We start from the raw sequence: 24321 nt of genomic DNA, 5'->3' as shown, positions 1-24321 counted from the left end.
GCCGTCGTCTTTCCAGTAACCGCCCTGCAGCTTGCCTATGCCGTACCAACAAGTAAAAGTGTTGAACCCGATGTTGATACCAGAATGTTATGTTTTTATTATTATTTCCAGAATAGATTTGATTAAATTCACAAGAGCCTGGATTGATTTGATTTGATTCCATTTTGAATTTACAAGGTTCATACATTTAGACATATTTGTTTAGACATACAAAAATAATCTATATTTGTTTTTAATGTATTCATATTAGTCTGGTAGAATTCACATACTGTAAACTTTATTCGTGAAATAATAAACCGATGAGTTTGTTAACGCCATACAGTGTTACACTATTTCTCAAAAGGAGAAGCTATACTTTAAAAAGAAATGTTTCCTTAAAAGAGTTAGGAAAATTCCTGCTTGGGAGTTTATAAAGCTGTTCATTTAGTCAGAAATGGACGTTTAGGTCGACCGAGCGAGCGTTAGCATTAGCCGTCCTATAGGAAATTATTTTATACGTTAGCATCAAGCTAGCGCACTTTAGCTTTACTGCTGTTATGCGTTAGGACACCAGGAAAGGAGAGGCATAAAAGATGGATCTCTACTTTTATGGATCGATTGTTCATTTATTAAGCTTGGATCAATACAGGTTGATGAATCAATTTAATAAATCCAGCCGTAGTTAATACAGGCGTTCACAATTGATCAGCATAATATAGTTTGAATTAGCGAACTATCCTGACAAGGATTGCAAAGCGCAGGACTTCCATAACTTCTGCCTTTAGTTGCTTTGCCCCGCCCTCATAATTCCTGGCCAATGAATGAAGAGATCTTTAGTCACATGGTTTTGCTGACAAGCTTTAGTTTGAAACAGCAAAGTTCTCTTGAAGGCAGTCTGAATACAGACTAAACACAAGGTTCTGGACTACATTCGGACCAAATTAAGCAAACTCGGTGTGGACCAATGGACTTTTCCAGTCTGAATACACGCTTTATGCTAATAAGCGCTTCAAGCTGCGCAATGCATGAGAAGCTCTATATGTAAATGAAGTTTAACTTGACTTGATATCCTGTGCAACTCCAGTGGGATTTATAGTCTGTAAAATACGGTCACAAGATTTTGAAACGAGAAATTTTTGGAACGGTACTGTTGTATTCAGCATGATGCAGGGGAGCACAGCTGAAGAAATCTTTGTTTTCTTGTGAAATGGGGTTTTGTGGAGGACAAAAACAGCTTAAGGCAGTTGTCAAAGGCAAAAACGAGGTGCAGAAGAAAAGATTCATGTTCTCCTTCCAAAGAGTTCAAATGTGTACATGTCTGTTTGCATAGCACAAAGAATTCCGCTGTCTGCGTTTGGTTTAGACTTTTCTTTTCCCCTTTGGGTTTGTGTGGATGTGATGCAGCAAGAAAAACTGAATAACAAAAACTGAGCAGACAAATTCAAAGTGCAGACTGATAAAATCATAATAAAGGTTGTTTTTTTAAATGACAAAGTGTTTCAGTGCAGCTTCAGAGATGGTGGAGCAAAGACACAAAGCTCTAAAGAAAAGTGTGTAAATTCAGTGTCAAAAGAATTTTTTTAAATGTCTTTTTTGTGACTGCTGATGCCTCTGAAGCAGCGGTGTGAGGAGACCGGAGCGCTGCCGCGGTGCACAGTCATCAGGCCAAAGGTCAGGAAGAGTCCAACAACAAATGATCTGAAGTTTAACACATCCTCCTGAAAAAAAGCTGCTTAGAATTTCACATTTGAAATTCATCTCTGGTTCTTCATGAGTGGAGTTCTTTAATCGACCACAGAGATGAGAAACCATCGAGCAAACTCCATCCTTACTTATAACCCACAAATTCAAAGACATTTAAGCTGTCCTGGCTCTTCAGATCATCTCATATCTGACCCCCCGGCTACTCATCCATCACACCCTTCCTTCTGTTGTGTAACTGAATTCCTAAAAGTCACTGTATCTGAAAAAAACACAAAGACAAACACAAAGAACATGGAACTTTTTGTTGAAACCAAACAACAGATATTCAGTTGTGTCAATGCTCTGCATCCGAAGCCTCACTCTGTGTCGTCAGCAGCGGGTGTGTTGTAGCTTTGGAAGAGCGGCTGCATGAAGAGTCCCAGAGTTCCCACCACGCACACCAGGATGAAAATCCACAGGAAAAGACGGTCGATCACCATGCCAACGTACTTCCAATCCTGGATAATCTGCAATCAGACCACAGCCTCAGATCATCGCAGTGAAAGAGATGTTTTTATTAGCTAATGGTAAATACTTGTATAGCACTTTTCTACCTTCCTCAAACACCCAAGGTGCTTTGCATCCACAGTCCCATTCACGCATTTACGCACACTGATGGCGGCTCTGCTGCCAAACACGGGTGCCAACCTTCCACCAGAGGCAAGGTGGGGTTCAGTGTCTTGCCCAAGGACACTTCGACACATATGCATCTTCTGATCAGAGGTCGATTGCCCTACCACAGCTTGACTCATTTCGTCTTTTGAAAGCAGTATTTTTTAGCTTTCAGGTGAAGTTTCTCATCAATTGTGGTTGTAAAACCTTTTTAGACAAACCGGAATGAGTCAAAGATTATTTTTATCAAGATTACTTGATGAAAAATCTGGAGGAGTTACAGCTGGAAAATGTGCATGTTGAAAAATAACTAAGCTTTATGAAAGTTTGAAAGAAAAAGTCAACAAGTTTGAGGTTGGTGTTGTGTGTGTGTGCGCTGCCTAGTGCAGGGGTCGGAGCGGCTCCGGAGCCACATGCGAGTCTTTCCTCCCTGTGCTGCGGCTCTCTGTGTTTTTGTAAAATAACTATCATGTCCTAAGTTTGCCGTGGTGCCTTTAACACCGTCAGGTAGAGCGAGTGGGCAGGAGGAAGAGAGCAGCGTGAACGTGCGGAAGGGGCGTGTCTGCAGCTGTGAACGCCGACCAGTCTGTTATGGATGGAAATTTTTTCTGGGGGACACGTGAACGCCCCCAAAAAACACTTTTATCCCCGAGACTAAAACCACCAATTTCCACGTAAGATTATTTGAATTCTCTTGAAGGGGCCCCTACTGTCCTGTTACCTTGCTGCTACGATGACCATATGCTGCGCTGTCTGTGTAGAACACCCTAGAGGAGGGGGTTGCACGCGGGGGGAAACAACAAACAGGTAGAGAGGCGGGGGCGGGGCTTAGACTCACCGCTTATGATTCCAGACCCGCAACAAACTAACGCTCATAAAGAATAAAAACAAAAATAATTATTAAAATAAATAATTAAATAGATATCCTTACTTCTAACACACCAAGTGTTGCGGCTCCCTGTGCTTTCATTTCTGTGAGAAACGGATCCAAATGGCTCTTTGAGAGGTACAGGTTGGAGACTCCTGGTCTAGTGAGTGCAATAGTTTTGCAAGTGATACAGTACATAAGTTCCTGTAGGATGCCCTTAAGAGACCCATACAAACTAAGCTCTGATTGTCTAAGTTCCCAAAGTATAAATGTCAGTCTGCGTGCAAGAAGTGTGCACATTGGAACGATGATCGACTGATAAATTGAGAGCTTTGGTACAATGACCGCATAATATAGGTCGCTGCACCAATTCGCCTATAGATCTTGCGGTTCGATCATCCCTCACTTGTGAACAAGACCCATAGATACTTTAACTCCTCCAACTAGGGCAGGAGCACTTCACCCACCCAAAGAGGGCAAACTACCTTTCTCCGGTCGAGAACCATGGCCTCAGATTTAGCGGTGCTGACCCTCATCCCAGCCACTTCACACTTGACTGCAAACCACCTCAATGCACGCTGAAAGTCCTGTGGCTCGTTGAAGCCAACAGGACAAACAACATCTGCGAAGAGCAATGAGAAAATCTTGTGGTCCCCAAACCAGACCCCCTCGAGCCCCTGGCTGCGCCTTGAAATTCTGTCCATTAAACAGGACCGGTGATAAGGGCAGCCCTGCCAGAGACTACATTCACTGGGGACAGGTCCAACTTACTGCTGGCTATCCAGAGGAGCCAGTTGAGGAGGCTCAGGCATCTGGTTTGGGATGCCTCCTGGAAGGCTTCCCGGGTGAGTTGTTAGGAGTATCAACCCGTAAGGCTTAAAGCTTTGAAAAATCTGACAACTGAAAATGTTGGTTTCTTTTTCTCTAATCTTTCAAAACAACATGTATCTCATCAATCCACTCAAACGTTAACACGTTCAACACGTTCAGCAAATCTCTCTAGAGAGTGTCTGCTCACCCCTTCATCATCATCTTCTGTCTTCATGTGGTCAGCGATGTATCTCACTCCCTCCATCGCCTCGTCCAGATCTGCATCCCGCTGATCAGCGCAAGACCTCCGGAAGTCTGAAAGCCCTCCTCCTCCATCTGGGACGTCCCCCACCTTCCAGCAACACCTGTGTGCCAAGTCCTCATTCACGTAGAAGGAGTCACTGTCCATCGGAATTCCACTCAGTCTGTTTTTGGAGCATTGCCAGTTGCCTGCAATGCTCTGGAAATTGTTTTTGCCTTTTGGATTCTTTCCACCGGATTTCTGCCGGGGTTTGCGGCGAGCACTGGAGGAGCCTGGACGCCTCATGAGGAGAAAGGTCGGAAGACGGACCAAGAAGATGCGTTTGGCCCACTCAGGCATGAAGTGGGTGGACGGGGAGCGATGGTGCACATTGAGGACACAAACTGTGCAGACTATGGAAAATGTGACTAACACCATGGTGAACATCAGGTATTTACCTGGAAAACATTGAGGAAGAGGAAGAAAAAACATGAGCGAAAATCATGTAGGATTGGAGGCTGCCTTCTTTACACTTGAGTTTTATAAAGACATGGTTCCCATACAGGTTTGAAACCAGAAGGGGACAGGGAAGTGGACAAATAAACAATTTTAAAACCATGACCCTTGTTCATAAGTTTGGAATCTAAATTTTGACCTGCAACAAAATTGCTCAATTCTTTGTTTGTGTTTCTGCAATAAGCAACTGGACAAATATTCTTGCATCACGTATTGGATTCTACAAGGCAAAACTGAGTGGGAGGGGCATGCCATCCAAAGTTTACTCCACCCACCCCAACTTCTTTGCCTCTTGGCTGCTCCCTATGTCCTTATTCTCTACAACCATGAACCTCATCTTTGGTCTTCTTCTTTCCTGGTATCTCCAACCTCAACACCCCTTCACTGACATCATCACTCTTCCTCCTTTCAATGTGTCCAAATCATCTCTAACTGTTTCCCTGCATTTATCACCAGAACATCTACCATGATCTGACCCTCTGATGGATTCATTCCTAATCCATCCTAGTCACTCCCCAAAAGAACCTCAACAACTTCCTCTCTACTCCCTCCAGCTCCAATCTCAGTCTGTAATCCAACAACATTGCTGCTTTCACCACAGTCTTCCAACCTTTCTTTTCATTCTTGCTGACGTTCTTTGATCACACATCACACCTAAGACCTTCCTCCACCTGTTTTAACCTATTTGCACACGCCTCTTCACCTCCCACCTCTGTTGTTCTGGACTTGACCCCTAAGAACAAGAACTTAAAGTACTCAACCCATTCCTCTTGAGTTACTTTTATTTACACAGCTTATCTGTCTTACTCTAGTTCAGCATTTCCCAACCTTGGTAATTAAGGAATACTGTCCTGTGCATTTTACATGTTGCCCTGCTTATGCACACCTGATTCAGCTCATTATCAGGCTCTGGAGAAGCCTGAAAGTGACGGTCATCAAAGGTAGGTTTGTTTGAGCAGGGTTGGATTGAAAAAAAGCAGGACAGAGTTCCCTGAGGACCAGGGTTTGGAAACACTGCTCTAGTTGACTTTCATTCCAAGAGCAAACCTCCACCTCATTAGATGATCCTCCACCTGCTCCCTGCTCTCACTACAGATCACAATGTCATCTGCAAACATCATGATCCACAGAATTTCTGTCTAACCTCATCTGTCAGTCTGTCCATCACCATGGTTAACAAGAAGGAGCCAGAAATTTGCTGGTGCTGATGCACAAACTTGAGTCATGCAGTCCGGCAGAAGAACTGCTTTTTTCTGCAGGTTTTCAGATTGAAGGAGTCAGCCCTTTGTTTCCTACAACTGTCAGACGATGGACAGCAGCTGACAGTTGCTGCTGCCCATGCATTACTGTATCTTCACTGTGAATCCTGCAGCTTTAGGTTTGTACATTTAGCTGTAAAATAATCTGCAGAGACCACTTATGTCACAAATAAACCTTACCTATACAGTTATTTGTGTTACTGCCATTTTTTCCAATTGTTGAAACTACCTTCAAAGTTCAAGACTTATATTTACTAATGTTTTAAGAGTTCTATAAGAAGTTGAATAGGATGAGAATATGAAAGAACCTTAGAAACAAAATTAAAAGGAAAGAGAATGGAACATAAAAATGAAAATTTCTATTGCATTCTTGAGTGTAATAGAAAAGGCAGGAGGCCCAACACAACAATATCAAACCCTACAATAACTATAGACAGAGCCCCCAAAAACCCCTCACCAACAACCGACCCATCCATCTCACCAATAGGGAATTTGTCACTCTGCTATGACCAATAGAATGACTGAGTAATGGCTGTTTATTTCTCAATACAAGTCTGAGGGATTTCAGCTCTTTGGAACCAGTGGGTACTTCCTGTTTGAAACTCAAGGCGGGAGGGATCACTCAGTCCAGTTCTCATTTACAGTCAATGTCACAGACAGGGCAGAATATTAGCTATTAGGAAAAAAAACATGTAAGAAGCATTTATTGGTTTGTTCCATTTGTTTGTTTTTGTTCCATTTGTTTGTTTTTGTTCCATTCATCTATGCATCTATGTTCATTTTCTTGATTATTGTAGTACTTTATTTTTAGCTCTTTTTTGTTGTTGTTGTTTGTCTATTATTTTCATTCTGATAACTGGGTGTGATGAAGAATACTTTGGTAAAGCCACCAAAGTTCCTATAAACAGCTTATCCCTCGTTTACTCCTTTTAGGTCAATTCCACATTTTGGTACCATGGCACATGTCTCATCCTCAGTGTTGTTGGTTGTTTCTAGTTATAAATAACTAAATCAGCAGTTAGAGGGATGATAAAGACACAGAGAAAGACTGAGGGAGAAGTTCTGCAGTAAACTGAGACCCTCTGTCTCCAAGCATGCATTAACAGATTAGCCATTAAAGAGGAGGATTCCCCCGCGGTTTTCCCAGGAACAGTAAACATGAAAAACTCTTGACAAACCTATGAGGGGCACTGCGAGGGATGTGGGTGGGACTATTTTGGAGATCAGCAGCAGGAACACAGTGAGAGCGAGCAGCACCGAGATGCATAGCGTCATTTTCTGCCTGCAGTCTGAAGGCAAGTAGAACACCAGGATAGCCAGTGAGGTGATGAGCACACATGGGATGATGAGGTTGATGGTGTAAAACAGAGGCTTCCTCCTTATGACAAAGTCATATGTGATGTCAAGGTAGGTGATGTCGTTGGGGTCCTCGTTTTTGCGTCCTGGAAGCGAGACGATGTCCCACTCTCCACTTGGTGTGAAATCGTCCCGGCTGGCAAAGTCACTGGTGAGCATCAGGTCCACCTCCGTGTGGTCGTAGGTCCAGGAGCGGAACTTCAGGGTGCAGTTCTGCTGGTCAAAAGGGAAGTTCTGCACCTCGATGGCGCAGGCTGACTTGTAGATAGCTGGAGGCAGCCAGAAGATGTCGCCTGTGTTGGAGACCACAGCGTTGCAGTAGAAGGAAACCTCATAGACACCATCAGCACTGGAAGAGACACAGGTCTGGTGAGGAATCTGAAAACATCAGAGAGAGCGATGGACTTAGGTAACTTCTGATCTCTCACTTGTTGTAGAGCACAATGTCAGGAAGCCAGATGAGTTTGGAAGGTATTCGCAGTTTCTTGATGCCCTCATATTTGTCTGGGTCCCACCTCAGCCTGTAGTCATTCCACTCCTGCAGATAGAAAGCACCAAAAGCATGACCGTGACCCTTTGACATTGGAGCTTTGAGATCATGTCAAACAGCCACTTCGTACATTTTGTGCCTTTTCCATGCATGAAATGTTGGGTCTTTCGTGATTCATGCGTGATATACGTAATAATAAAAGGGTATCTTGCAATCGTCTATGTGAGCAGATGTTTGCTGAGGATTTTGGCCGGCGGGTCTTTTTGTGAGTTCGGTTTTGAGCTAGTTCGTTGAGAATTCTACAGTTTACGAGTATTTAACGTAGTTTAGAAGAAATTATCACATAAATCTTATGCAATTATGTTTGATTTTGGCATTTTACATAAGCTTAATTGTGGTTTCCCACGTATGTCTAGCAGGCCTTTCATGCATGTACCACATATCATGTTAAAATTCAAAATTGAAGCATGAATCACTAGTGAGATGCAGAAAACAGTGCAATCATCACACATGCTTCGTGTTCTACATTGGTTTACATGTTCTTTGCGTGGTTTATTCGTACTTCTTCTGTGGTTTTATAACGTGGTTCATTCATGATACATTTGTGAAAATTTGACATACAAATAACCTTTCTTACTTTTTCCACGTTTATTCAAGTATGACCAATTTGAATCCATGCAATATGCATGTCAAAGTGACACGGCCTTCCGCTCCAATGTTGATTCTCTGGGAATTATTGTCACTTTTCAACCATTTAAACAATTCATGTAAATCAAGCAAAATCTGTCGCCGAAACGGGAAAAATAAAACGGCCGTTTTTGCCGTTACTAACGTAAAGTGTTGCTGATATGCTAAATTCTACTTCAGAATCAGCTGATTAAAGCTGATAACCACTACAGTTCTAGAGTTATGGTATGTCAAAGAGTGTGTGTTACAGTGTTTCTTTGCTTATTGCAGGGGTTCTGTCCTAAAAATAACTCTGCTCTAAGAGAAATCTGCAAAGTATGGTTACAGATCTTTTCAGGCTCCTTGCTACATACTCAATTTTCACACTTTTCTTTCTTGTTTCAATTCTTAAAGTTCAAACCTTCCTAGAAAAATAAATCCAGGATCATAGAATGAAAACAAAGATCTGATCACGATCAAAGATGTATGTAAATTTGGCAAACTGAGCGTGTTCTGTACAGGAGAAACAGCACAGAGGAGACTGCCAATCAAGGTCAACAGCCAATCAGGACACAGAGCACATTGCACTGTAAAAAAAAGTAAGGATGCAAAATTGCACCGAAATAAATTTGTAAAGCAGCGAGTCTGAGAGAGATGAACCTCGATATACAGAGGGAACACTGTTATTTCAGTGTCGCGGGCAAAATCTCAGGTGTTAAAGGGTTAAATCAAAAACACACCACAGTCTGAACAGAGAAATGAAAAGAAAAAAAACTTTACCTGAAAGAGCCACAGGTTGGTGGTCATGATCTGTTCTCTTTCATTCTGAAAGAAAACAGCACAGAAACATTCAATGTTTTTAGTCAGCAATTGTCTTCTCATCTTGACTGGAGTCAGTCTCCATGAGAACGCTAAGGCCGTGTCACACAGCCACTACATACATGTATCACATACTGCATGGATTTAAATCGGTCATACGTGAATATACGTGGAAAAAGTGAAAAACATTGTAGTTTCTTCGTGAAATTTTCACAGATGTGTCATGAATGTGGGGGGTGGGGGGTGGGGGTTTCGCCTGGTCTTTGGTGTGTGCACATTTTGGTGACTTTTCACAGATGTGGCGGGGGTCACATTTTCGCTCAAAAGCGCATACATTTTTCAACTGGGAAAACAATCTTGCAGGAACTGGAAGATTCAAGTGAGACATCTTTATGATCTATAAGATTTTAAAATTCAAATAAGTTCAAATGAACCAAATCCCAGTGTTTGTCAAAAGACCAACACGCCTACATCTGAGTACACGCGTGTCATCATAATCCTTTTTCATGCCAAGGGCTTTGCCTCGATCAGAAACACAAGAAGGTAAAAAAAAAGAGCAAAAACAGAATGAAAAGAAGAAATGAACCAAAACCAGAGTACCGCCTCCACACATGAACAGACGGATCTTCCCGGAAGTTGCGAGATAAAGTGAAGTGGATGCAAAGACTCCTGTGTATACCTAAAACACATCCGATTGATTCAAAGATCATGATGGGACTCTGAGGTCAAAAGACATTTGATCCATGTTCCACAGAAAAACACAGTCTTTGGCTGTGAACGTTGAGAAGACGCTTAAGAACGTGATCAAGAAAAACACGACAAACTTTATTCATGAAGCAGTTTTCATAAATTTACAGCACAAAGGTCTTCACAGAATAGTGATAACTTTCAAACTAGAAGGAGCCGCATTTCCAGAAGAACATGCCGGGCTGAATGCTGTATTGCCGAATGAAAATGAAACTTAAAGGGTAATAATTGTAAAAAAAAAAGAAAAAAAACAGAAAGAAATGTTAAAAGTTTATCATAAATAAAGTGAAAACAACACAACAAAAAATATAGGTTTGTATAAAATACCAGCAACTGGGTTTCAAACTGGCGACCTTGTGATCTGAAGGACTAAAAGTCATAGCTGGAAAAAGCTGAAAGAGCTGAACGTTTGAATAACAGAAAAATTGTTGAAGGAGTTAAACTCCAAAAAATGGCGGAAGATACTAGAATTAAGAAAGAGAAACAGTAGAAAACTAAAGACTAAAGACTAAACTAAAGAAATTTACATAAAAATGTAAAAAAAAAATGCATGGAAAGCCCCCAACCCCCAACAATCACATCAGAAACTACAAAGTCAACGTAAAATAGTAACAAAAAAGGGAATTCTGGCCTGATGCTGAAGTAAGTAAATGATGGGGATCTGTCCACACCAAAAGATGTCCTTAGTAACATTCTAGAAAGTGTCACAGTGGTGCCACAGGCTTATGACAGCTTATCGTGGAACTACGGCCATCACAATCAATCACACTCAGTTTTTACAAAGCGTTGGGGACTGCTTATTGTTTGTTTTTGTTTTTTTTAAACAGAAACCTGCGGCAGAAATTTGAAATCAGGCCGCATTTGTGTCACGGGACGCACTTTGGACGTGCCTGATGTAGAGTGTGCCCATGAGGGAAACACTGGAGTTAAAATCAAAACAAAGTATCAAAAACTTGAAAACGTATAACATAAACATAAATGATCTAATAAAAAAAACATTGTCATAAAAAAACACATAAAAACAAAAAAATGAATACACAAATAATGATCCAAAAATTCTAATACATATATTTCTGAATTTTTGCTTTGAGACCCACTCCAGTGAGAATTGTCTTTTTAACAAGTTCTTTTGGCATTTTTCTAATAATGGAGGACATAAATGAAGAAAATTAGGCCCAAAATTTATTTCTGGGTATTTCTTTATTATAATTGTTGTGAATTAGGAGCAGACAAAAAAATGTCTTCTGATAAAGAGCGTCCTTATGACATAGAAAACATGGTGGGTTGCTCTTAACTGCCCTCCTCTGATGCATCTGCTAGATAAATGGATCCATGAGCATCTTTGTTTCCTTGTCTGAGCTGGAATCTGGAACTGATTTTAGGAATAACTGTAAATAACAAGTAGAACTTCAAGGTCAGCAAAGGCTCACTCTGTAAAATCCTACCAGATAAACACGATGGCCATGAAAACGTTTAGGAACAAACGATCAATTCTGAATCACACAGGAAGCAAATGCAGAGATTTTCAAAATGGGTGCGATGTGTTCCCGCCCTCTGATCCTTTACACCGGTGGTCCCAAATCCCCGGGCCGGTACCGGTACCGGGCTGCAGACAAAAGCATCTACTAACTTCGATTGTTTCTGTTTGGTTTATTTTCTGGTTCTGAAGGAAGTTTTACTTTGGAAAACTACGGGATTCTGTTCACCTCATATGACTGTATTGATGTGTCACGTGACTTTCAGCAGCTACTTGGACCGCTAAGTTAGTAGCTCAGCGCTTAAAAGCTAATAAAAACCAAACAATAAATCGTATTTTGAAAGTTTACTTGGGGAGGAAAGAGTCAATATTTTCCTACAGCAAGATTGAGTTAGGGAGGCATCTGACAAGAAACGTGAGCACAGAAAATGTTCCTTTGTGTTTAGAAAACACAATGAATCAGGGTTTATGTAAAAACTAGAAATGATGAATTTTTTTAGTCCGAAAGATGATCTGAGACTGGGTTGAGGTCTCAGTGTTATTTTGGTATTCTATTAAAAAAATGTAATTTTGCTTTTATTTAATTATTTACATATCAGAAGCAAATCAACGACTTAGTTTCATTGAATCTTTGTCATCTGTAAAAAACGAAATTAAAAAGCTCAATGTTTTTCCAATTTTTTGAAACTAAATGTCTTGTATTTGCATTTAATTTGAAAAAATCCTTTTTTTTCCAGAAACCAGACGCTTAAAATTATTGAACGCAAACTTCGGTCCTGTTCAGACCAGTCCATGGCCTGGAAAAGGTTGGGGGTCACTGTCCTACAGCTAGCAAGTGGGTGAGTTCTGAAGCAACTAAAGGTTTGAGATGTTGTTTCTAGGATGAGCAGAGATCTATTCTGCTAAAAAATAAAGCCTGTTCTAGCACCTCAGCACCGGCAAGAAAGAAAATAACTCCCCAAAATCAAACCAATAACACAAGAACTCCAACAGGACGTACTAAAATAACCAGAACAACATGGAAAGAAGTATATTCAAGGCAGTAGTTCAGTGAAGAAGACGCTGCTGACAAAAAGACAAAAAGGACAATGATGCAAACACAAGAGGGGGTTCACTTCTGACCAGAAAGACACCAGAATGAAGGATTTGGAGCAGCGGAGGCAAAGAGCAGCTGTTTAAGGTTTAATGGTGTGATTTCAGGCGTCTACACCCCCCACTCCCATCCATCCATCTTCTTCTGCTCATGCGGTACCGGATCGCGGGGGCAGCAGTCCATGCAATGATTCCCAGACTTTCCTCGACTTCCCAAAGCATTCCAAGGCCAGCCAAGAGACATTAGCTGCATGTCCGTTGGCCATGAAAATTGGATTTGCAAAAGTAACTTTGCTTAACGGAAACACTTTAATTTGGGGAAAACTCGCATTTATCGCAAAAAGTCTTTCCGGTTGGTACAGGTGGTTTTTGAGGCATATTGAGATTGCCGTATTTCACAAAACTGCAATGGAAACATTTTATTCAAATTCAATGAGTCACGTGACCGACAACTGTGCACAGGTAGACACTTTGCATCCACCTTCTTAATCTCCTGTGGCTGCCAGGTTGCCAGGGACTGTCCCAGCTGTTTGGACTTGTTCAGTAAATTGGCTTTTTGGCTCTTCGTTTACTTTTATGTTACACAACTGTGACATTAGTTAACACAATAGAAAGGCCTTTCACAGCAGATGATCTGGACGCACGGCGACATCCACGTTGGTCGTATACTCACCACGCTGATGAGCTGCGACAGCGACACCTGTATGGAGATGGTGACCTGTTGGCTCTTATTAACAGCTGGTCTGATCAGTTTGTTGTAGCGCTCTGGGCCCAGCAGGTAGTTCACCAGACGCTCCTCTGCATTCTCCGCTTGGCTGCCTGCAGACAAAACGCGTGAGATTGTTCGTGCCAAAGGGTAAAGAGAGCATTCAATCAAGTTTAAGTGTAACTTCACTGCCGTGCATTAAAAGAAATGATGTAAGGAACCACAAACTTCACGGACAAAGCCGTGCTTGCAAACAGAATTGTCGCTGCATCGTGCGGCTGCTCTGCAGAGTCCGTTTGGTGGCCTCTTTCCTGCTTCCTGTGAGATGATCCTTCAGCTTTGTGTTTATGCAGCTCTTCAACCACTGATTATGGAGATGGGATGGACTAATAGGAGTAAAAGATTCAAATGCACTCTTTTGGTTTCTGCTGTCAGTGTGCCAACTCTGTCAAACAAATGTGACAACGGCAGCGGAGCGTTTCAGATTTGGATGGCATCCCGCTCTGCGCCGCACGGACCGTCTGTTTCTGTGAGATTACACGCAGTGAGCCGTCAGAGAGCACAGATGCTCTTTATTCAGAGTTAACCAACTATTTCAACCGTGCAGGTCAGACTGAAAGTCAGTGATTCTGTCTGAACAGAGTAAATGAAATAACTCATGTCTGCATAACGGTTTAACTGCTGCTCTGCCCATAGGACATCGTTCTTCCATGTAAGTTAAAAAAAAAGGTGACCCTTCAACCTCTGCTTCTGGTTTCCCTACATAAACCTCCAAGTTTTTCTGCAAAAGTAAATAATAAGTACATATAAACAAAATATTTAACTATGCAGCTTACTATATATATTGTATATATACTATGTACAGCAATGACAGTTTGTCCCAAAGTGTAAAGTATCCAAGTGCTGCAGAATGTATTATTGATACCTTATGATTATTAATTCTGTCTGATAAAACCTAGGTACCGGATATTGATAAATCATGTAATAAAATGGTTATAGTATAACGGGGTGGGATTATATAAGTTCGCTTCCTTCCACTCCCTTTCAAGCAATATTTATTAATTATGTCTAATTATCCTAAGTTTGATTAGTTACCGTATGAATGTATAACTGATGATTATATTGTTTTTGTGTATTATTTCTATTTGATTGCTTGAAATAAACCATTTCAAATCAAATCAAAATCAAATCAATGTTGGAAGCGTACAAAGTGACTTCACTGTGCAGAGATGGTGTAGAGATCAGAAACTGCTATGGTGGAACGGCATGCGGTGTGCAGGGGTGAGGCCAGGATGACGGGGACCAGGGTTCCGGTTGGGGGCCCAAAGGGCCTGCATGAAGAAGCTCCGCCTCACAATGCAAAATTAAACCTTAGAAATACAGTGTAGCCAATAAGTATTTGAGCATTGTGTGATTTTGGAAGTGCTACAACTTAGAAATCATGAAAGGGTCTGACATTTACATCTTAGGTGAATGTCCACATGTGGAAGACAACATTTAAAAAAATCTAGAAATCACATTGAAGGACTTTTTAAATAATTTACTTGAATCCTTCTGATGCAAAAAAGTATTTGAACCCCTGTCTAGAATTCTGACCCTCAAAGGCCTGTTGGTCTACCTTTAAATAGTACACCCCTCCAATCCACCTATCCTAAATTAGTAGCACCTGCTTGAGGTGGTTAACTGCATTTAGACATCTGTCCACAACATACAATCAGTAGGACTTCAACTACTAACGTGGCTAAGACCAAAGAGCTGTCCAAAGGCACCAGACTGCAGACCTCCACAAGGCTTTAAAGGGCCAAAGGGTAATTGCCAACCAGCTTGGTGAAGATAGATCTACTTTTGGAGCAACTCTTAGAGAATGCTAAGATAATGGGGGGGGGGGGGGGGGGGGGGGGGGGGGGGGGGTCTGCATTGTTTGGCGTGTCATTTTGATTTTTAAAATTTGATTGTATTTTGTGCAAAGCACTTTGAGTGACAATTGTTGTAAAAGTGCTATATAAATGAAGTTTGATTTGATTTGAAAAGCTAAACATGACTTTCATTCTCCCTCAGACTGGGGCTCCCTGCAAAATTTCATGTCGTGGGGTCTCAATGATCCTAAAAAAGGTCAGCCCAGAACTACACTGAAGGAGCTGTTCAATGACCTGAAAAGAGCTAGGACCACCGTTTCCAAGGTCACTGTTGGTAATCAATTAAGACGCCATGGTTTGAAATCATGCATGGCAGGTTCCCCTTTTCAACCCTTGTGCTATCCTAGGCACTTTGACATTGGGAGTTGGGTCATCTAGACCCACTAGACAGTGCTCTGAACCTTTTTTCTTCAATGATTTGTGATCCTCACTGGTGTCCATGGATTACATGAAATCTTTCCACCTTTATCCACCTTTGTCATGGTAGGGAGAACACGTCAATGTAAGGGGGGGGTCCTCTAAGATAGCACAAGGGTTAAACCAGCACATGCCCAGACCCGGCTAAAGTTACCCAATGACAATTTGAATGATCCATGGGTGAAAGTCATTTGATCGGATGAGAGTAAATAGAGAGTAAATAGACCTTATTGGCCTTGAGTGATGAGCACTATCCCAAGAACATCATCCCTACTGTAAGGCATGGGGGTGATAACATCATGCTATGGGGGTGTTTTTCTGCACATGGGACAGGACGACTCCACTGTGTTGAGGAGTGGATGACCAGGGCCGCCTTCCCTCACTTGGAGCATTAAAGATGGGTGGTGGCGGGGTCTTCCAACTTGACAATGACCCGAAGCACACAGCCTGGAGAACCAAGGAGTGGCTCAGTAAAAAGCATATCACGGTTCTGGAGTGGCCTAGCCAGTCTCCAGACCTCAACCCAATAGAAACTCTTTGGAGGGAGCTTCAACTCCATGTTTCTCAGCAATATCCCAGAAACCTGACTTATCTGGAGAAGATCTGTTTGGAGGAGTGAGCCAACATCGCTCCTGCAGTGTGTGCAAACCTGGTATAAAACTACAGGAAACCTTTGACCCGTGGAATCGCAAACAAACGCTACTTTACCAAATATTGACTTAGATTTCCTCAGGTGTTCAAATACGTATTTTCCTCACTGTAGGTCTAAAATGTATTGTTAAACTCAGATTTATTAGATATAAAAAAGCTGTTTTGATAAGATCAGTTTTCTTGAAAGATGGAAAATAAGATACATTTTCCATAAAACAAGAGTCTCTTTACTTTCTTCAGAGTCTGTTTTTGCATCGGCTCTTTGTTTGCCTTCGGGGAACCCAAACATTTCCATTAAAAAAGTCCATTGTTGGGATGACTGAGGTCTTCAGTGTCTTCTTTGCTCTGAGGCAGCACCACTAGTTAGTTGTTGATGGCCTCCCGGTTTGGGAGTTCAATACAAATGGCGCTCGGTTGGTGCATGTTGTGGCATTCACTTCATCTGTAGCGTACCACTTTAAAATGTACCGCCTGTTGCCTTCTCTTTGTTCACGATGTGGCCATAAAGGTTCAGATTTCCTCTTTTACTGGCTCTGCACAATTATCTATCGGACCTTTTTTCTTTGCAAGTTTAGGTTGAACCTCCCGGGTTGACAAAAGGGCAACTGAAATCCGAGTCACAAACAAGAATTTCAAGTCTGCACTGCACCCATGTTTGTGGAGGAACACCTGAGGCTGGAGGTCAGAACAACAACGGTTTGCCGTAGAGTATGAGGTCCATAAGGGAACTACGAACACCAACCGCATGAGCATCCTGAAGCTAACACTGCAAACACAAAGGAAGAGGAATCCCATTGGTTTTGTAGTTTAAACAGTTGGTTTAATCAAATGCAGGAATCATCAGCATATAGTCTAGGTTCCTGATTGAATAGCTTTACTTAGAGCTCCTGATGTGTTATACTTTGAGAGTTATGCTTTTGGGTGCTCTGTGGCTCAGTACTGTATTGTCAAACATTGTTACATGACACAAAGTCAAATAAAGCCTTTCAGGCCTTCCAAGAAACCCAACCTCTACCAGAGAAATGGCTGAACACAGTGAAGGGGGGTGTGAGCATCAGTGGGGGCATAAATCTTTCAAGTCATTTAGGATAAGGACTCCAGGGTCCCTGAGCTTGGACGGATGCTGCAGGAGAAAGCTCAGCGGTGCGTCTGCGCTCTGCTTTAGCAGATGTTTGTCACAGTTCTGCTGATTTTGACGTGATTGCTGGCGTGCACCTGGAACATGATCAAGTTTGATGAACAACATTAAAATCTCCTTTGTGATGAAATGTGACACACTTTCAATGCAGTCTGATGCTTTTCTGACTGCATATGCTTAATGTTCAATAAAAACAGATGAAATTGCAATGGACTCAACTGCAATAATCCGAGAAGACAGAGTTACAGATTTCTTTTACCTCTTTTGTGCCTACAGATGACTTTTGCTACAAAAGTTATTTAATAAATTAACGTTTTTAAAATGAAAATAAAGAAAACTAAAATCTCTAAGCCTTTGTCCTGAGATCAGACTCTATTTTTAGCCCAAAGAGCCATTCAAGTATGTTCCTTAAAAGACAGGAGATGGGACTTTTATAGCTATAAAATAGCTCGGTGTAAATTATTCACAGGTCCATCTGCTTGTAGCCACAATGACTTTCATAAAAGCAGCACACATGGTCTGCCTGTTAGTGTTTTTCTGCTCACCTTTTCTCTCAGTAGTTCAATTTTACATCACATCCCACTTTAGCGTGTTGCAATGATCAAAGTTCTATGAAACCCAAACAAAAAAAAACTGTTATTAGAAGTAATTAAGAAGAAAAAGATGTTTAAACAAAATGGAAGAGCTTTTTTTTTAACCTGGGCCCTCCCCAGGTTGGGTTCCAGCTCAGGTTTTCCGTTGATATGAAAGACCTCCTGTTCATTATTCACTTCAATTCAATTCAATTTTATTTGTATAGCCCAAAATCACAACAACAGTCGTCTCGATGGGCTTCGAAGTAAAACACGAACTCAAAAGGATCATGAATACAAAGATTTCAATAGGAAAATACTAAAATGAACTAACAAACTGATTAAGCTATGCTGGCATCCCTGCCCTTGGACCCCCTTCGCAGTATTATGATACAATGACAGACAGACCAACAGGAAGTTCTGCAATGTGCCAAAAGACGCAGGTCTGAAATGCTCCAGAGTGTGGCTGCAGAAGGAAAAGCTCAGCGGATCTGTTCCAACCACTCAGCAGCTGGAGGTTTCAACCTCGTCCACAACCTCCTGCTCAAGAAACATTTCCCATCAACAAAGACATTTGACCTCCTGTTGGCAGATCCCTGTGGTCTCACCTCAGACCACAAGAAAACATCAGGTTAACGAAACAACTTCCACCACCCAGCATGCTTTGGGTGAACTGAAAGCAATAATGACAAAAAGGCCAGCCTCATCTAAATCACCTTCCCACCTCCAGCATCATTCCTTTGTGTTTCTGCCATGAAGAGCACCATCCAGAACCCCAAGGAAACTGAAAATCATTAACAGGAAATCGTTGCTCTCTACATTAACGGTTTTTGAGGCCAAAATTTCAAACATGACTCTAAACAATTAAAAAAATGTATGTTCATAAACTTCTGATCGAAAGAATTCATTTTTGTTGCAAAAGTTATACAACACAAGTCAAATAACCAAATATAAATGCTGAAAATAATGCCAGCTTGATCATTTTTGTTTAAATCTAGAGTAATAATAACACAAAAGAATATGAAAACTCCTTAACCTTTTTGTAAGCAATTGATCCCTCCACAAAACTTGAATCAGACCCTTTTCAAATCAGTTGTATTTGACTTGGGTTGGGACGCACAAGCGCGCGCACACACACATATCTCAACTGTAAACAGGATTTCTGGTTCTTTTTGTTGTCTTCAGGACCATGGACAGAGTCCACCATCGTGTCTGAAGCAGCTGGACCTGGACGGAACCATGTTTTTTTTATGACGTGTCTGAGCCTGTTTCATGAGCAGAAGAAGAAGAACTCACTTGTTAAAGAGAGAAAGCACATCAGAAATGCAGCGTTGGATTTCATTTCCTCTTCCCCTCTTTTGTAAAATAATCCTGAAAGTGACGGGAGAAAAAGGGCGATCTGATGACAGAAACGTTGCAGTCGCAGCTGAAGAATGAAGCTTTTTTTTCCTTGTGTCTCCGAGTATATGGTCCACTTTCCGAAATCTCAAGCTGTGCAACAAATGAGAAAACGTTTAGAGAAAGGCGGATTGTGACGATGACGATTTACTGAAGAAAACGGAGAGTTGTCGGTTTAAACGCTGCCGCCGCCGCGCTTTTCAATCAAAAACAACAAAGAGAAGAAAAGAAAAAGCTGACTGCTGTTCAAGCGGTCCCTCTCTCGATCCAAAAGTCCTGACGGGGTCCGGATGGATGACGGTCTGAGCTCAAGCTGTCCGGAGCCTGGAGCGCTCAGCAGCGTTAAGTTTGCTCCTCTCTTTCCAGCGCGCGTGCTGCGTGCGCGCGACAGGCACGCAGTTCCCCGTGTGTTTGGACTAAAAGTTTAAAGGGTTAAACAGTCTCATCCAGACTCTTGTTTCATTTCTGATTGAATCTATTTTTTTTATTGTCTAATCTTTAGAGATGAAAATCCTTCATGAACGAATTTCTACAACAAGAGTTTTGTGCTTTAAGAGGCTTTAAAGAAACATTTAAAAGAAGCTGGAGTGAAAAGCAGGTCTTTACCTGGAAACTTCGCAGGGAAAACAACAGTCATCCTTCATCACACCTGGCTGGAAAAAAAACTGTTTATTATCAGGGCTGAAATGATTAGTTATAGAAACCCATTCAGGTTAAGAAGCTTTTGATTTTCTTTGCAAACCAACATTTATAAAAGACTGTGGAGGGAGGATGTCTCCAGAACGATTAACATTAACATTATTGTTCCTAAACACTCATCATCTGTTTTGGAACTGCTTTATTATTTATGTGCATATTGTGAATCCAGCTCACTCAGTATGACATCATAAGAGCGTGCACACCACAGTGAGAGGCTTGCAGCCATCCAGTGCAGCTCATGCATGAATCAAACCAGCCTCAGTTTCAAGATTCAACCTTTTTTTTCAACAGCTGACATGCAAACCAATGTAGATCCCTGCACAGCCATTCCTCCTAAAACAGGAATACTCATTTCACAGGAGAAACGGATGATTTAGTGCTGCCATCACTGACGCGCGTGCATAAATCCATCGCAGGCCGAGCCATATAAGTAACACATTACTCCCTTACACGGCCCAGTGGAGATTTCAATCTGCTATAATGGAAGTGGGGGTCTGCTTCAGTCAGGTTAACTGGCACAGAGCTGCCACATTTTGCAACAATTCACTGCACACACACACACACACACAGAGAGAGAAATAAGAGCACTGACATTACCGGCCCACACATAGAATACAACAATTAAGTCCAACATGAACGCGTTTTGTTCTGTGCAGCAGAACATTTAAATTTCAAGCAAGGAAAGCAGTTTCAATAAGAGCAAAAGTTGAGCAATGATCAAGATTTATATCCAATACTTTAAGATACTTATCATTAAAAATGAAAGAATCATGATTGTAATTTTTTTTACATTTGCAATAAAAGGGTTTTTAGTTTGAAAACAAAAAGGAAACGTCCTGAAAAATGTTCCAAAAGTAAAATTCATACTAATCTAAATCCTGAGGAGTTTTTTTTTTTATTCCCTGGTTTTGGATCCTGGATCTGGAATGTGACATAACAACAAAAACAGCAGAACAATGATAAGCAAAAAAAAGACACAGACTGAGATACAAAAAGTCTTTCTGTGGTTTCAGGACCTTTTTGGAAGTACATTTCTTTCTGTTATGTAAACGATGACATTAAGCAATTTTAAAGGGCCTACATCGTGTAAAATCAACTTTTGAGCCTTTAAGTGTATCATAATGTTCAGTCCTCACAAAAAACAACCCCAAAGTGGTATTTTGATCCATTCAAGCATTTCTGAGTATTAATCTGAGCACCGGCCCCTCCTAATCCACAAAAACAAGCGGGTACTCACATTGTGACATCACAAAGTGAGGAACCGCCCCTTCCAGGAAGAGTCTGCGCGGCCAGCCCCGCCTCCAGGCAAACACACACACTTTCTCTGTGGAACTAGCGGTGATCGACTTAACGCTTTCCTTTTTTATGCACGGTATGAAGTCTGCACTCGGGGGATGAAGGCCTTGGCCTTTCCTAAACTTCAGACGTTGTTTGTTTTCATGGGAGAAACACAGACACGCTACCGAGGCCGGCTCTACGTTGATGTCATGAAATGGTCGTCATCCACAAGGAGTGAAAGGCGGAGCCTCAGAGATCAAGACGTCTTACTTATGGTAGAAAAAAAAACTGTGAAAATAACTCATATTTCATTTAAAAAATTGTAATGTGTCAAAGGTAATATGTGATCATACATATGGATATAGTTTACTCTGAAAGGCTTATGAAAAGCAGAATTTTTCTCAGTAGGAGAAAATAGAGAATGATTCTGAGAATTCTGAATTTCTTGGATTTCTTTGAGACGCCTACATCTAATTTGTAAATGTCTGCAAAGTAAAATCCCACAGAAACCTGCAACCATTTAATAACTACGGCTGCATGACAGCACCCATAAAGAAGCAGCTAGTTAATCTGGAAAATTGAAAATAAATCCAGGAAAACATGAGCAAGTCTCTATTTCCTGGGAAGTTTGAGCATTTTTTTAAGAAGACATATCGCCATCGGCATTGCAAGTTAAAGCAGGTCAAACGTTGACCGATCAGGGACTCGGATTTGGATTTGGTTTCATTCAATGCCAACCGTTTGAAAATTTATGATGGAGGAGAAATCAGTAATTGCGGTTTGTGTCCGGCTGGAAATCGATGACACTAAGTCTTTCATATATCAGAATCAAGCTGTGAAAGAAAAAGCCTGGATGGAGCAAATTACCAAATTTACACCGCTTTTGGCATTTCATACCAAGCCTCTTGCAGCTGTAGGTTCTGGACATGCGCTAGTGAACAGTAAAAAAAAAGACGATGGTGTCAAGTGTGAACACCATCTTCTTGTCAGTGTAATTATGTCATCATAAAATAGACGTTTTTGCAGTCATGCGTACAGTACGTTAACAACAGGAAAGCATGGATCCATTGATGCATGGAGCCTTGTATCAACGGTTCAGGCTGGTGGTGGTGGTGTCATGGTTTGGGATATTTTCTTGGCACATCTGAGGCAAGATAAACCTTTTGAAAGCAGGCTTAAACATTTATAAAGGGTATTTGTTGTTACAACTCTGTCAAAAATGCTTTGTCAGCAGCAACATCAGTAATTTGCATGTTTTGTTTACTGCTCTTGAAAGTCTTACCTTTTTACCAACTCAAGGAGTTGCCGATGTTGAATCTCATGGGAAATGCAACCGAAAATTGCCAGAGACCATAAAATCATGTAGTGTGTATCACAACAAAAGTAGACCTCATCTGCAACCTGGCTGGAATATTCTGGTCAAATTATCAACTAGAATTTGTGCTGAAATGCTGGGAGACAAAGTTTCAACAATAAACTCATGAAGCTGCTGTTTAGTCGCCACGGCAACCAATTATTTTATGAATGTAAAACTGCAGCTGTTAAACGCTTGAAAGAAATATTTTAACATTTAAGACCAATTTCTAATTTGCCTTTTATTGTAAAGAAGATTTTTAATAAAACAGTGATGATCTTTTAAAGCTGCCTATCGGACATACAGTATTTATTAGCACTTATTACAGTTAAACCCTGACTCAGGATAAAACTTAGTTTCAGTGCCTCTAAGTCTGAGATTAGCTTTTGATTCTACTGAGCATGAAATCCTTCTTGACAGGCTGGATAAGTGGGTGAGATAATCAGGTGCAGTTCACAGCTGGGTCAGTTCGTATCTGGAAGGCAGAAGGTTATGCTGTCATGCAGAGAGCCTCAGGGTTCAATTCTGCGACCTCTGCTGCTAAACCTGTGCATGCTCCCTCTCGATCGGATCATGGAAACTAAAAACGCATCTGAAACTCATTTTTTATGTTGCTATGACAGCAAATTACTGTGGTCAATTAGATTCTATCTGCTGCTGCTCAGAGACAGAACTAAAGAGATGGATAATATTGCAGGTAACAAGAGAGAACGGACCGTCAAGCAATCGTTGAATCTGTTGAAAGCACGTCCTAAAAAAAGAGACTTGAATTTGCTTCCATGCATTCTGACATGCGATTAAAAATATCCTTTAGATAGAGAACATAAAACGGATGCTCTTTGACAAGACTCATCAGCTCTACACTCACCGGCCACTTGATTAGGGACAGCTTACTAGAACAATTCCTCAGAGACTTTGGTCCATATTGACATGACAGCATCACACAGTTGCTGCAGATTTGTCAACTGATCATCCATGATTCCGATCTCTTGATCCACCTCGTCCCAAAGGTTCTCTATAGGGTTCTGGTGACTGTGGAGGCTGAGTTCAGAGAAGTCATTGTCATGTTGAAGAGACTAGTCTGAGAGGGTTGCAGCTTTATGCCATGGTGCCATGGTGCCTTGTCCTGCTGGAAGTAGCATCAGAAGATGGTCAGCAACCATACCCAGGTAGACTGTGGCGTTGGAACCATGCTCAGTTGGGGTCCAAAGTGTGCCAAGAAAATGTTCCCCACACCATGACACCACCACCACCAGCCTGATCCATTGATACAAGGCAGGATGGATCCTTGCTTTCATGTTGTAGATGCCAAATTCTGACCCTCCCAATGTACCTTTGCTGGAGCAGTCAGTGTGATCTAAGAAGCACACATTCATTCAACCCACCTTCACTTTTGCACGATAATGGACATCAGAACTATCTTTACACCCCTCCTCAAGAATATTGGTAATGCAGATCTGACATAAAGACAGCAGGTTGCAGGTGTTTTCTGTTGCATTTACAATGTTATTTCTGTA

The 24321-nt window shown here is 41.4% G+C and overlaps 1 protein-coding gene across 1 annotated transcript; it reads right to left on the bottom strand.

Moving 5' to 3' along the window:
* Nucleotides 1-581: 581 nt before the first annotated feature.
* Nucleotides 582-19859, bottom strand: LOC101168846 (neuronal acetylcholine receptor subunit beta-2-like). The gene is made up of 8 exons (XM_020706106.3): nt 19372-19859; nt 13349-13494; nt 9321-9365; nt 7813-7922; nt 7207-7733; nt 4221-4711; nt 2044-2189; nt 582-1942 (listed from the first exon to the last, which is right to left on the bottom strand). Exons 1-8 carry the CDS (start codon nt 19415-19417, stop codon nt 1927-1929), a joined length of 1527 nt encoding a protein of 508 aa, XP_020561765.1. The 5' UTR covers nt 19418-19859; the 3' UTR covers nt 582-1926.
* Between the last annotated feature and the right edge of the window lie 4462 nt (nt 19860-24321).

Source organism: Oryzias latipes, chromosome 1 (genome assembly GCF_053564925.1).
Source record: "Oryzias latipes strain Hd-rR chromosome 1, Olatipes_Hd-rR_3.1".
In the NCBI taxonomy this organism is placed as follows: Eukaryota; Metazoa; Chordata; class Actinopteri; order Beloniformes; family Adrianichthyidae; genus Oryzias; species Oryzias latipes.
Note: the sequence above shows the minus strand (reverse complement) of the source record. Positions and strands in the feature narration are given on the sequence as shown.